This window comes from Numenius arquata, chromosome Z (genome assembly GCF_964106895.1).
Source record: "Numenius arquata chromosome Z, bNumArq3.hap1.1, whole genome shotgun sequence".
NCBI classification, from domain to species: domain Eukaryota; kingdom Metazoa; phylum Chordata; class Aves; order Charadriiformes; family Scolopacidae; genus Numenius; species Numenius arquata.
Window position 1 is genome coordinate 80,969,255 of NC_133616.1, and position 14,181 is coordinate 80,983,435.

The window sequence follows — 14,181 nt, forward strand, 5'->3', positions numbered from 1 at the left end:
TGTTTAAAGAGAAAAAGACCCACCTTCTGTTTCTATTAAAATACATTAAACTTTCAGATACACAAGTGAAAACCAAATAAACTCGTCAATATTATTTCTAATTTTATGTATGTAGAAAAATCTACAGTTTAAGGCTTGGAAGGTTTTTTGAAGGCCTTTGGTGACCGACTTTCCTAGATCAACCTTCCGTCAAGTAAAGACTGTCCCCTTCCTTAGCTATGCCATTGAAATATCTTCCAAAAGTAGCCTGTGAAATTTACTCATCTACCATCTCCCTCTTTCCACTGGACCACAGTATGAACAGCACCAACCTCACAGTTGACAGTGTGGATAAATAGTTCCAGGATAGGGAACTCTCTAGCAGAAGAGAAGAATAAATCTTTTAAATATCCAGATAGTTTCAGGAAGACTCAAATACGTTTACTGAAGGAAGCATTTAGAAGACATGCTGTTCCTCCTGCTTAGTGTTTAATATTTTTAAAAGGCTGCGGGATACTGTGTTGGTTGATCACTTTTTTCCTGATAGCCTGCACTCACTGAACAGTTTCCAGGACCTGAAGAAGAATCAAAAAAGATCTTGCAAAACAGAGACGTTGAATTTTTTTTTAAGACAGATTATTGGTCATGACCTGCCGATTGTGGTGAATTTTGACTTAAAAATGAGTTTTGCAATGTTTCTTGCAAAAATAGTGTAATGTTTGTGAAAACTCATTGTGGCGCAAGCCCTAGACTTCCAGTGGGTATGTTAAGCATGAGCTGCCACTTGAGCTTCTGGCAGGGGAACCTGGCATCTTTCATAGAGGTACCTGCCAATGCAGCCATACAAACATTTTAGCACATGAAACGTGTTTAAAGCCAGCTTAGCTGTGCTCGGCGCAACTACCATCAATGTAATGCCAACAGTGGAACTCAAATTCTAAATTTACGTACTGCTTCTTTTAGACTAAATTTCTGTTAAAACACAGATGTATAGACTAGACTAATTTCTGGAATTTTTCTGAATATCTACACCACGAACATTAAAAAATGCTAGTTGTGGGTTACTGCACTGAATTAAAATCACAACATCCACTTCCGGAAGACAGAGCTGAAAAAAATTCCAATCATCACTTCCAGCTTCTCTAACCTTTTTTTGAGTCATTCTGTCAGCCAAATCCCTAGTGCAATCTATCACCTCTTAACACACAGCCATGAAGTAGAAGAAACACCTGCCACCAAAACACAAATTTGTTCTAGAATTAATTCTTGACCTGTCACATTGACTGCTTTCAGTTGAAAATACAGAGGCAACCAAATTTTTTCAGCACTTAAATTATTATGAATCACTTCTGGTGTCAACATACTGATTTAGTAAATAGTTGTGCAAGTCTTAAAGTATTCTCAGCATCCCAGAGGCCTGATGTGACAACACAGGAATGAAACAGTTTTCTTCTGAAATCTCTTTTCACCTGCCAAGGTCCCAGCAATCACAAGGATTGTTATCAATACCTCTGTACATCTCTCTTTGCACCATATTCCTTCACCCAGAAAGCTGTAATGCCCAGAATAAGTTATGTTAGCATGTTTATGGAGATGTTAACTCTAATATACAGTTTAGACCATGCTTCCAGCTTTCTGCTTTGCTATTAACCCTCAGACTGCACAGGATCACACTACTTCATTCCATCAGTCCAGAAACTGTATGGATAATTAAGCAAAGCCCTATTCAATATTAGGAACCAGTGACTTCTCATGGACTTCTACAAATGCCTATTCTGCAGACAAGACTCCAATAAATACAAGGTCAATTTCATGCCACAAGAAAAAAACTAAATAGAAGTTGTACATAGTGGCAGAAAACTAGTTCTGACCAGTTGTTTCCTTTCTACAATTAATAAATGACTACTCAAGTACCTGGTACTGGATAAGTAATTATACTTTCTATTATATTATCTCTTTCAAACTACCCAAAAATGATACAATTGTTTTTGAAATGATTCACTTAAAAGCCTAAAATTTAGGCTCTGCAGTCTGATAACACATTCCAAAAAAAAAGAAAAAAGAAAAAAGGTTACACTGTACAGAGCTTTCTTATTTCCAGAATTTATTTATTACTGAAGGCTTGGTCCTACATTTCAGCCCATTCTTCTCTGGGCTGCCTTTTTTCAGAAGTGCCACATGAATTTTAAACTTTAACTTCTCTAACCTTTCTCTCACCCCAACAAACTGACAGAAGTCCTCAAGGATTTCCTCTCTAAAGCATACTGCCTATTACCAAAAACTCAAAACAAATTTGGTTCCGTGGCCAACACTTGCCTAGGTACAAAAATGCTAAAGCATGCCATTAACCATTCACAGACGGTTAAATAAAACTCATCTTTTGGCACATAATCTTTTGCTTTTAATTCTATTCTACCTGATCTCACTTCCCTTTCAGTCATGTAGGAAGTCTGGTGAGAAAATATAGCTAATGTGCAGGGAATACTAGATTTGTTTCAACTCTTCCAGGTCCAATTGGGCAATTAGATCTCAAGTGCTTCAGATGGATTAGGATAAAACTGGAAATGCTGGGTTAGACTCAATTCATATAAAAATAGGAGGCGAGGAAAGAAACAAATCGAAGACCCCAGTAACTACTTGCATGTTCACACTACTGAGACAGAAAGCATGCACTGCTAGGCAACTTAATCTTTTTTCATTTCTGCACTTGGTTTTGCCTTGAATTGGTGACCAAATGAAAGCAGTGATTACGATTTTATTCAAATACCACTGTAAGAAAGAATTACTGTAGAGGATTTTCCTACAATATATAATTCACAAATCTGTTTCACCTGGAGTTGCAATCACTGCAGTATTATTTAAGTTGGCTACACCCAAGATTTAAAAGATGAAGCAAATGGAGTGTTACCACCAATAAATTTAAAAGTCTGTTGTGGTTTTAGCATTTCAAGCTTGTTTTTCCATTAGCTCTATTAACCTCCCCCTCATCCTCAAAACAGGAGTCAAAGGTGTTGGCTTTCATTTCTGATTTCTTAAGCAGCAGCTGCCTCTCTCCTTCCCTCTGCCAAGATTAAACTAGAATTCCTGACTTCACCCAAACAAAGAAAACAAAGGCTGTGCAATAACTGCTATACATTAGTTATAATATAGCTACAGTTATATGATTCATGATAATAATCATGATATGATTATAAGGTGCACAAGAGCCAGACACCGCCTTTCCTGTCATTACCCAGTAGACTAGAAAAACCACCTTTTGGACTGTGGATCTGTCCACTGACACATCAAAGAAGAAACACCTGCTCTGGAAAGCAAGTTCTTACTCATTACAAGGAGAATTCTCAATATCATTTATACTTCAGGCTACCTAGAAAAAGAATTCTTATCCTTATCATAAAGGCAGCACAGATTTTAATAATCATCATGTACAGACAAGCATTAAGCATATCCAGAACTGTTGGCCAAATATAATGAAACGTTACAGTTCAAGGGTTTTACATAACACCACCAGCTACTGCTAACACCAAATAAAAAAACCAAACCCACACCACAGCAAGAATCTCTAATGAAGAACAGGCATTTATAGAGAGGAATCACTTTTGAATATTCAAGTGCTATACGGACCCTAACTTAGCACTTCATCTGGCTGTCAGCTACTGAGGAAGCAGAAGGGTTGCAGAAATTTATTTTCTAACTCACCTTTCCATAACCTGCACTCTTGCAGGCCCTTATTCAATTCCACTGGTTTATCACTTATCATGTCTTTAAAAGGCAACTTTCCTCCCTAAACTGTATGTCTGGAGTGGTATCGGGAAAGCAGCTAATTACCGTGCAAGCATCCATGTCTGACACTGCTTTCTCTGGCAAAAACAAACATAACAGCTGCCTCTTTTTATAAATTGATATTGCATGTTTCCTAAATACTCCACTTTTGTTTCCCTCAGTATCGGAGGGGAGCTCATCTTTTCACAGTGCTTTGAAAATGTACCAACTTAGCTCCTACAACTATCTACACATTTTATTTTCTGTAAACTTCAGAAGAGTGTCTTGAATGTATTTTTAGAATTATAAATTTGTGCATGTATCTGCAATAAATTAGTTCACACATTAGTGTACTACTTCATTCTGGAATTATCAGATTAAATATACTGAAAACAAAAAGTGTGCAGTAAACTGCACACTCCTCCAAAAGTTGTAAGTACTTTCTGTACAGAAATCTGTTTCCAACTGCCAAACTAGGCAAAACCAAATTAGTTTAGAATCACTAGATAATACAGATAAGCACTAACTGTATGTTCACATACATGTATATTTTTTTCCATAAATGGTTTTGGTGTTAACGTTAGCAAGCTATTGGTATTGGCATGTACGAAGAGCACATACAGCATATACATTACCCAACTGTGGGACTATCTTACACGATCCTTGTTCCAAATGCTAAATATTTGTGTATCCTGCCAATTAACAGAGCTTTACATGAACTGCAGAATGATGGAAATTATTTGGAACAGAGTGATTTAAGGAAACAGAAAAGGATACACTGCGAAAGCCAAGACAAGCAGACACCACACTACGCTGATATTCATTTCTTGTGAGGGCTTCACAATACTGTAATAGGCTTCCGTCACCACATACACAACTGTAGCTGCAACAGTGAAATCCACCAACCACTGATATTCTGGAAAATAATGCAGTGCTGAAAAATACAAGTTTGCATATGTTAAAGGTTTAATATTTTAAGGCAGCTACTGACACACATAGAATGGAGTGACAATTAAAAAAGTTTTCAATTAACTGAGGTCTAGGTAGACCCAAATCACCCAAGTAAAGAGCAACAATAGCAAAAAAGCCACATTTTTTTTGACTCAACAACCTGAACTTCACTCTTCACTTCTGTTATTCAATACTTGATAACTACTCAAATGTATAAGGCTACAAAATTTTACAATTTTATCATCTCAGCTTTTATCCTAAATTCAAAAAGCAGACTTAATTTACATCTCAACATCACAACAGAAAATGGTTCTCCAGTTGAGTCTAGTGGCAATTCCAGGTAAGAAGTTTTTTGACTCTCTGTTAAAGATTTAAAGCTCATTGGCAACCATTTAAAACACTACATATAACCACTTCCTCTTTTTCTTTAAAAAATAACCCCAACATCTAAGATACTGATGGTTAGTTAAAAAGTCACAAAACATTAGTGAGCATTTCTCTGTTGACTACTACCTAACATCAAACACATGAAATTGGCCAAACTCAGGTATTACCAAGTCCTATACTTACTTTGAGATTCCACAACACTTTGTATACACAACTTTAAGACAGTTAAACCCTACGCTGTATCAGTTTACATTTGTTTATGTGCCAGCTTCAAAAAACGCTGCATTTCTGCTAAAGGTATTTTCTACATTGTCGCTGGTAATTTAAGCTGAAAAATCTCCTGCATAGGACTATGCTTCCTTTCCTTCTGCATTTATGCACAGAACACATGCATACAAAAGCATATAGATATGTAGAAAATAAGTATCACACATATATACATAGCCATATATGGGTTTTCTGTAACAGAATGACTGGTTATGATTAAGGAATCAAAGATTATCATTTAAAAAAACCAGCAACCTCCAAAACACTTAATGCTGCTTATTTCTGTACTGTCACTTTCAGTTTCTTAAGCATTTTACCTCAATGTGTGGTTGAAAGGTCTAGGTTTCAACGCTACAGCACATTTCCTATTTTAGATGAGCAGAAAGTATATGTTTCGACATCTGCCAATTGTAATTTTCTTGTACAAAGCTATGATCTCTGTTTCAAATAGACTATGATGTGATCCTTTGGGTGTTGTCTTATATTGCTACGGATGCCTGATACAATAATAGATGTGCTTTATGCTGGATTTCACCTACTCATCCTTTTCTGTAACAGTGCTATTAAGATGTCAACCATGGAACAACAAAGGAGACTTAGCCCCAATTCTTGCCTTCTCATTTAACTTTATTGTTGTACTTCATTCATTGTCTATAAAAAAATATATTCCAGCATTCACTGTAAATAAACACTTGATAGAAAGAAACAGGACATACTTGAAATAATATATTATGGTCTGCATCCACTTATTCTTACCGATAGTGTCCCTTTCAGTCACTGATTTGGTTTCCAGATGAAGATCAATGTCTTTTGGAATGGTTAGGGGTTTGTTTTCAATATGACCATTATATTTTCTGTAAAAAATAAATAAATAGATAGATAATACACATACAGTTATGACAAAAACTTTTTCAAGACAAAGTCTCTCAACTGAAAGCAAGTAAAAGAGACAGACTTGGCAGTGTTAATTTATTGAATGTTCACTGGAAATAACAAGCAGTAATCTACCTCTGAAGATAGCTGATAAGAAAAAAAAAAATACAAAAACAAGTTTCCCAAAAAATCATTAGGCCTTTTTGTCACAACAGTGTGCTTAGCAAGTATATCGCATGAGCTGGACTAGCCTAGATCCTTGAAAGATCATCCTACTAGCCATCAAGCAAAGACAATTTTAAAATAATTTTCTAATCTAAAAGCATATGTGTAGAAACAATATAGACTTGTTTAAATTCATATCCTGCTTATGCAAACAAACAAAAAATACTTATTGCAGTATAACTAGCAATCCTAGAGATCCAGAACATCCTGAAAAGAAAAAAATCCATTGTGCTCTCTTTGGGGAGACAGACAGGGCTAAGTACATCGCAACAGAGCGCCAGGATTCAGAGCTGTGCTCCAGGTTTTAGCCATTGCTGCAGAGCGTGACAGTGACACACACGGGCTTCATAAAGGCTGACACATAGATTCATTTGCTCCTATTACACAGGTGGCTGCTTGCTTATACAAACCAAAGGAATAAAGCAAGCAAAGGCTGATCCTCACACTGCTAAACCCTTCTTGGCTTCCAGCATTAAGCAACTTGGGGATAACCTGAGGCAGGGATTGCATCTTTTGAAACCGCCATTTTTCAAAACTTACATGAATTTGCCTAATGCCTTTCTAAACCAGTCTGAAATTTGTTGAGTTGCACAGTGTCTTGTGGCACCAACCTCCACAATGTGCGTCCTAAACTGAGAAGTCCTTAAATCCACTCTACTAATGTCATTCCGTGGTTCCTTGTGCAATGTAGCAGTAAGTTTACTACTCCCTATCCACCCCAGGCACACTGGATACCTGCCTGTTGCAAAACTTTCCCTCTGCCAGTTCCCACGCTAGTAAACCTTACACCATTTCTTGTGTGGAAGCCCTTCTTCTAGCCACCATCAGCTCCCCTTTTCCAGTCCTAATGAATCTTTTTTGAAATATGTATAAACAAAAGTACGTCTTATATGTATAATGCGAAGTTAGACCATGTTTTCCTAGTTGTTGTTAGAATTAACACATCTTTAAGGAATCATTTTTCACAGCAGAGATACATGTAAAGACCATAAAAGATGATATATTTAGAGTAAAAGGAGCATTTTCATCCAGAACTCTGAAACTATACCAACATCATGGTCTTCACCTCCCTGAAAATATTAAACTGAAGAAAACAGGTTGTTCTTAAAAGAACCTGAACAAAGTCAATTTACAAGAAATTGGGCTGAGAGATTACAATTACTAGAGTAAAATTTACCTCATCACCATTTTAAAGAAATCATTCAAGCAGATCAGAAAATGTTTTGTTAAGTTAAAAAAAAAAAAAAATCAAATCCAAAACCTATAAGCCCTAAATGGCTAGAAGGAAACAGAAAGATCTGCCAGATTTTAGAATAACACCTCTCAAATTAGAAAAGGAGATATGGATTTTCCAAAGGAAAACAAGTTATTGGGACATAAGAATTAAAAAGAAATTCAATCAATCGTGAATTTATTTTTAAGGAATTATATCCTGTCAGCTAATGTGTGTGATGAGAATACAAGCAGAAAGTATTAATAACTTTTTTCAGGTGATATTAATTACTAGTATCCAAAGGACAAGAATTTTAATGGGCAAACTGAAAACTGTGGATTGGAATATAAAGCATTACTCAAAAAATTCAGGTGCTCAAGTCTAAACAAGAAGTCTCAAACACTACCTGACATCCACTGACTACCTGCAAGCTTCTGTGTCCTCCTCTGGTCCCAAACTATACTCTTGATGTTCTCTTGCACCCAGGAGTACCATCATCTTGACCAAGATGAGCGTTTTGATAACTAAAGCCATTTCAACTCAACAAAATTTGGTGTTCCTGCACTTTAATTATCCCAGGGGACCCATAATCCAAGAGACACAGTCAGAACATACCCAGGATCACTAACAGCTTTAATTCAAAGTAATTCATAGTAGCCATGGACCTTTTCATTAGCCTAACAATTTAATATAAGACAAATGATTCCAAGATAGAAAATCTGCCTAAAATTCATGTGCCATTATAACCTATAGCATAATATGCCGAAGTGTAGTATGTGCTGAATACATACTCACACTACTGCTGTTTCTAAGGCTCATTTTGAAGCAAGTTCCTTGGATCTCCTTTCGCCGTTTCTCTTTTAATTAGTTCAAATTGGAAAAGTATTTAAGTAAGGAGCAGGTACTACATTTTGCAAGATTATGATCTTGACACAGAAAATTCTTTATCTTGAAAAGACATGGCGGGAGAGCGGAGGAATCAAGTAAACATACCTTATTTCTCCTACAGCATCTATTTCATTTCTCCTCGACTCAAAGGAGCACTGCATTCCATTTTGTGCAAACTAAAACAGTATATCCAAACCAACTCGATATGAACAATTCCTACTCTAAACCACGTTTTTCCTCCAACAACAGCCATTTTTTTAGTGGACACATAATATAATTATTGACTAAAAAGTAAGCGTATTATTCATACTGTTTTTACAACAGCAAAGCAAAGAAAGCACCATTTAAGTCTCCACATTACCTTCCTGGTTTCTTTGAAGTTTCCTGTTCCCCTGTGATTAACAGTTACTCTAGTACAAACAACTACCTACAGCTACTACAATTGCATTCTCTTGGTTACATGTTAATATAGTAAGATAATTCTATCGATCTTATAACTAAATCACACCAACAAAATTTGACTGTGCAGACAAGAAAACATAGCATCGCAACTGAAACACTAAATGTAGAAGTTTACTAACTGAAAAAGGACTTAATGCATATACAGATGACTTATGATACAGGTTCCTACCAAATTTCTCAGTAAATTTTCCAAATATTACAAAATCTAAGCTTATATGTCATCACACACTATAACATGCCGTGCTTCCACGCAGCTAAGAGCATGTAATTGCTCTGGTGAAAGTGAGAACACACACATTTTGGACAGCAAGAAATTGGTAAGACTGAGGAAAGGCACTAACAGCAATGTACAATTATTATTTGGCAACCCGACTGTGTTTTTCTGTTTAAGGCTCCTATGCGTGGACTTGAAGTTATAGTTTGCATTTAAAGTTAAATTTATATATGAATAAATATTACTGGTTAAATGGACAGCTACGAATTGTAATGCTATTCATAATTATTTTTCCTCAATTTCTTACAGAAAACTGTTAGATAAAATGAGTTTCTAAATTTGAAAGAACATTGCAATAGACATGTAAAGTTAAAGTTATTTAATACTAAAGAAATAACTTAATTCTTTACCCCAAAGTGTGTCAAATAAGGTTGCTAACCACGTAGTTTAAGAAATAAGAAACAGAAAAAAATACATCGCATTACAATAAGCAGACTATATTGTGCACTTTGTGGATTATACAAGAGTTCATACTGAAATAAAAAAAAAAAAAGGACTAAAGGAAAGCCCCTATGTCACCAAAAAGAAAGCCAGAGCGGTTGGTTTGTTTCAAAAACAGCCAATTCAGAAATGTTGCATCAACATAGCAGCTCCACCATCTCAAGATGTCTTGGTTCTTGGCACGGTTAGACTTCTGGAAAGCCGTTCCAGAACTTCATGGCTGAACGTCAGAATCTGTTTCCACCTTAAGCAGACAGACAGCTATCCCACTCCTCTCAGTCCTCTCTTTGCTAGGTTAAACAAGCCAAGCTCTTTCAGCCGCCTCTTGTAAGACGGACTTTCTGCTTCCTGCACGATCCCAGCAGCCCTCTGTTCATCTGTTCACGTACAAATTCATTTTTCTTGAACATGAGTGATCAGAATCGTACACAGTAATCCTGATAAAGTTCTACACCGGTGCCTTGTCCAAAAGGATTAATATTTCCCTATCTTTTCTACTAGAAATACCTCACCTAATACATCCTAGGAATGCATTTACCTTTCTCACAGCTGTATAAGAGTGGTGGCTCAAAGTAATCCTATGTTGAACTAATATATTCAAATCTTTCTTCTCTGGCTTCAAGATGAAGAGCTTCAATCCTATAGAAGATTTGCTTTCCTCAGTTTTTATCCAAACAAATGCATTCACTAAAAAAAAACCTCCTTATCACCAAATTAGCAATTTCACAGACCAATTTTGTGGACTGGGAATCACCCAGTCCTAAGAAATTTGGCCATATTCAACTCAAACTGGAAGAACACAGTTCAGTACAGAGTCATGAAAATTAATGCAAGCAGGCATTCATATGCAACTAGCAGTTTTTAACTCACTAAAAAAAAAAAAGTTTGCTGGCAGAGTTATTATATGTCTCATGCTAAAAAAAAAAAATAAAAAAAGAAAGTCTTAAAATAAGTATTTACCTATCTTTTTTGCTCTTCCCTCTTTGTTTCCCTGCAAGAATCCGTAGTTCTTCTTCAGTAGGATGCTGATACCACCGTAAACTAAAGAAAAAGAAAATCTCAATTAAAACAGTATCAGTACTAGCAATTCAGTGGTTTGTTTTTTTTAAAAAAACTAACTATATAACAACAGATATCTATACGCATATTAAAACGCTGGTCATTTGCAACATCTAAGTAAAATAATTGTTCACACTTGGGAAGGGAGAGCCACCCTGCAGGATGACCAGGAGAGGCTGCAACAGTGGGTTAACAAGAACCTTACAAAGTTCAACAAGGACAAGTATACGGTCTTATACTTGGAGAAACATAATCCAGGAGGGCAGCACAGGCTGGGATCTAGCCAGCTGGACAGTTGTTCTGTGGAAAGGAACCAGGGGGCCCTGGTGGACAACAAGCTCAAGATGAGTGAACAGTGTGCTGCTGTGGCAGAGAAAGCCAACAGGTTGCTGGGCTGCATCAACAATGGCATCACCAGCAGAGATAAAGAAGTCATCATCCCTCTCTACTCAAGCGCTTGTTGGGCCATACCTGGAATACTGTGTTTCAGTTTTGGTCCCCGCTATGCAAAAAGATGTGGACAGGTTGGAGAGCATCCAGAGGAAGACAACCACCACCATGATCAAAGGATTGGGAAGCCTGCCATATGAGGAAAGGCTGAGAGAATTGGGTTTGTTCAGCCTTGAGAAAAGAAGGCTTAGGGGAGACCTTATCACCACATTCCAGTATTTAAAGGGTGGCTACAAATAAGGTGGAGACTCCCTTTTTACAAGGAGTGACATGGAAAAGAGGAGGGGTAATGGGTACAAGTTACTCCTGGTAAGATTCCGACTGGACACAAGCAGAAAATTTTTCCTAATGAGAGCAATCAGCCACTGGAATAATCTCCCTAGGGAAATGGTGGATTCCCCAACATTGGGCACTTTTACGATTCAGCTGGACAGGGTGCTGGGCCACCTTCTCTAGCTCATGCCTTTGCCAAGAAAGGTTGGACCAGATGATCCTTGAGGTCTCTTCCAACCTGTTATTCGGTGATTCTATGAAAATACCTTTACGTGCAAGTACCAACACTGCCTGAACAACCAGAGCTAAATTTCATTTCTCTTCAGCGTGTGACATGCTTGTTCATAATTGGAAAGCTTTGCCACTTTGTCATTCAAGTGAAAGACCTTCACTTCTTAAAACATCAAATTTTCAAGTTATCATCAGATACAGCAAACAAGGTTGTACTGATATTGGAAGAAGTTCACTAGAATAATTATACCATTACAATTACCCATCAGACTCATATTCTAAACGATTTTATAAAGTATAATTTTGCTCTCAAAAAAAACAGTAATTTTCCAGGATCCAGAATAGCTATTACCAATCTTTTTTCTTAAGCAGAGGAGATCATAACATCAACATTTCTTTCCTAAACGCCTTCTCAGTGATATCTTCATCTCCTACTAGAAAAAGTGCTATAAAAAACCCAAAAATCACTAAATTACATGTAGCTGAGCTGCAAGTTTTTCCACTTTTACAGGCCAATGCACCATCCACTGCTCATTGATTTAAAAAGCATGTAGTGGCAGAGAAATTCTGAAGAGGAAAAACGGAGATGGCTAAGTTTCTAAGATGGTACATTCTACCTTAATCTCTAAGCATGTAAAGAACCTTAGTAGCTGAAACAAGGCCTGTTCCACGTTCAGCAAGGGAGGGTTGCTGCCCAGATGCAGGAAGGATGTCACTCTGATCTCCATTCCGAAATGCTGAGGCAAAGGAGCCCAAGTATTAACAGGAACAGACTTGGGAAACGTATCTGTATTCATGCGGAAGTACTTTCCTGGAGTAGGAGGCCACTAATTGGTGACACTGGTTAACACAGGGTAATAGTCAAAGATGATAATGGAATGCACACTGTCAGTACTTCTCACTTTAAGACAACTTCATTAAGCGGGACCATTCTACATTGGCAAATTAGAGATTAAGCTACATCCAATTTCAAAAAGATAGCAAAGGAAATTTGGAAAATAAGTATCAAACACAAATAATTTCAAGCCGCTTGATTACACTTGATTCCCAGCTCTGTTTCGGAAAGGCTTCCTGTCCCCAGTGGAAGTCCAGTTCACCCATCTTTATATTTGCAGAATGGCCTTTTGTGTAAATACAAAAAAATTTGTCATTCTGCATGGGACACTGTCTACACAACAAATACCAAGGAAGGTCCACTGCTCTGAGGCTTGTGCTAAAAGCAGAAACAGTCACAAATGCGAGCAGCCACAAGCAGCAATGTTTTACTTCTTCTACCGTCCTTACAATGGCATGGACGCTTGGTGTGTGCACACATGAGCTGCAAGGGACACTGGATAAAGACTACAAGGAAGTCTTTATGACCCCACCTGGAATACTGTGTCCAGCTTTGGAGTCCTCAACACAGGAAGGACACGGACCTGTTGGAATGGGTCCAGTGGAGGGCCACGAAGATGATCAGAGGGATGGAGCACCTCCCCTATGAAGACAGGCTGAGAGAGCTGGGGTTGTTCAGCCTGGAGAAGGCTCCAGGGAGACCTCATAGCAGCCTTCCAATATCTGAAAGGAGCCTACAGGAGAGGCAGAGAGGGACTCTTTGTCAGGAAGTGTAGTGACAGGAGAAGGGGAAATGGTTTTAAATTGGAAGAGGGGAGATTTAGATTAGATATTAGGAGGAAATTCTTTACTGTGAGGGTGGTGAGACAATGGAACAGGTTGCCCAGGGAAGTTGTGGCTGCCCCATCCCTGGAAGTGTTTAAGGCCAGGATGGATGGGGCTTTGAGCAACCTGGTCTGGTGGGAGGTGTCCCTGCCCATGGCAGGGGGGCTGGAACCAGATGATCTTTAAGGTCCCTTCCAACTCTAACCATTCTATGGTTCTAAGAAGGAAGAATATGTACAATTTTAATGAAATGTATGTGTCTATGAGGATATGCCTTTCTGGCAAACCTTAAGCAGGAGACACAGCCTCTCTGTCCTGACACTGTCCTTGATGCTACACTAAACGCAGCTGAAGACAGGGAAGTGGGAATAAAGAAACATGGTGCAACAAAAACGCAACACATTTCAGGAAGAGTTCCCAATTTCGGCAGTTTAATTGCTGGTACAATGAAGCATTGAACAGGCAATTGCACAGAGCTCATGGACATCATCTTAAAGTAACTTAAAAACTGGCGCAACAGGTAAGTAAAGAGTTCAAACCAGTGATAGTACAAAGAATACAATCTGGTTAATAGGGGCTTTCATGAGCCTGTGTCAGTAGCTACTGCTGTGCTAAAGAATCCCCTGATGCTGGGATTCCTTCAAGAGAAAAGAACTTCAGTACCAGGCAGTAATACAACACAGAGATCCAAACCATCGCATGCTGCAAACTCCCCTCACAGGAATTCACTGCCAGTTCAGAAACCGAAAATGGTAACTCCTACAGACTCTGCATGGACAAGGAGTTT

General features: G+C 37.9%; 1 protein-coding gene across 1 annotated transcript in view; it reads right to left on the reverse strand.

Moving 5' to 3' along the window:
• The window catches only part of TMEM161B (transmembrane protein 161B), a 39,903-nt gene that overhangs the window by 12,975 nt on the left and 12,747 nt on the right, over window positions 1-14,181 (reverse strand). Inside the window, exons 3-5 of the mRNA XM_074166180.1 lie at window positions 10,683-10,763; window positions 6,103-6,200; window positions 4,519-4,675 (exon numbers count right to left, since the gene is read on the reverse strand). Coding sequence (XP_074022281.1) covers window positions 4,519-4,675; window positions 6,103-6,200; window positions 10,683-10,763 — 336 coding nt within the window. The remainder of the gene's footprint in view (window positions 1-4,518; window positions 4,676-6,102; window positions 6,201-10,682; window positions 10,764-14,181) is intronic.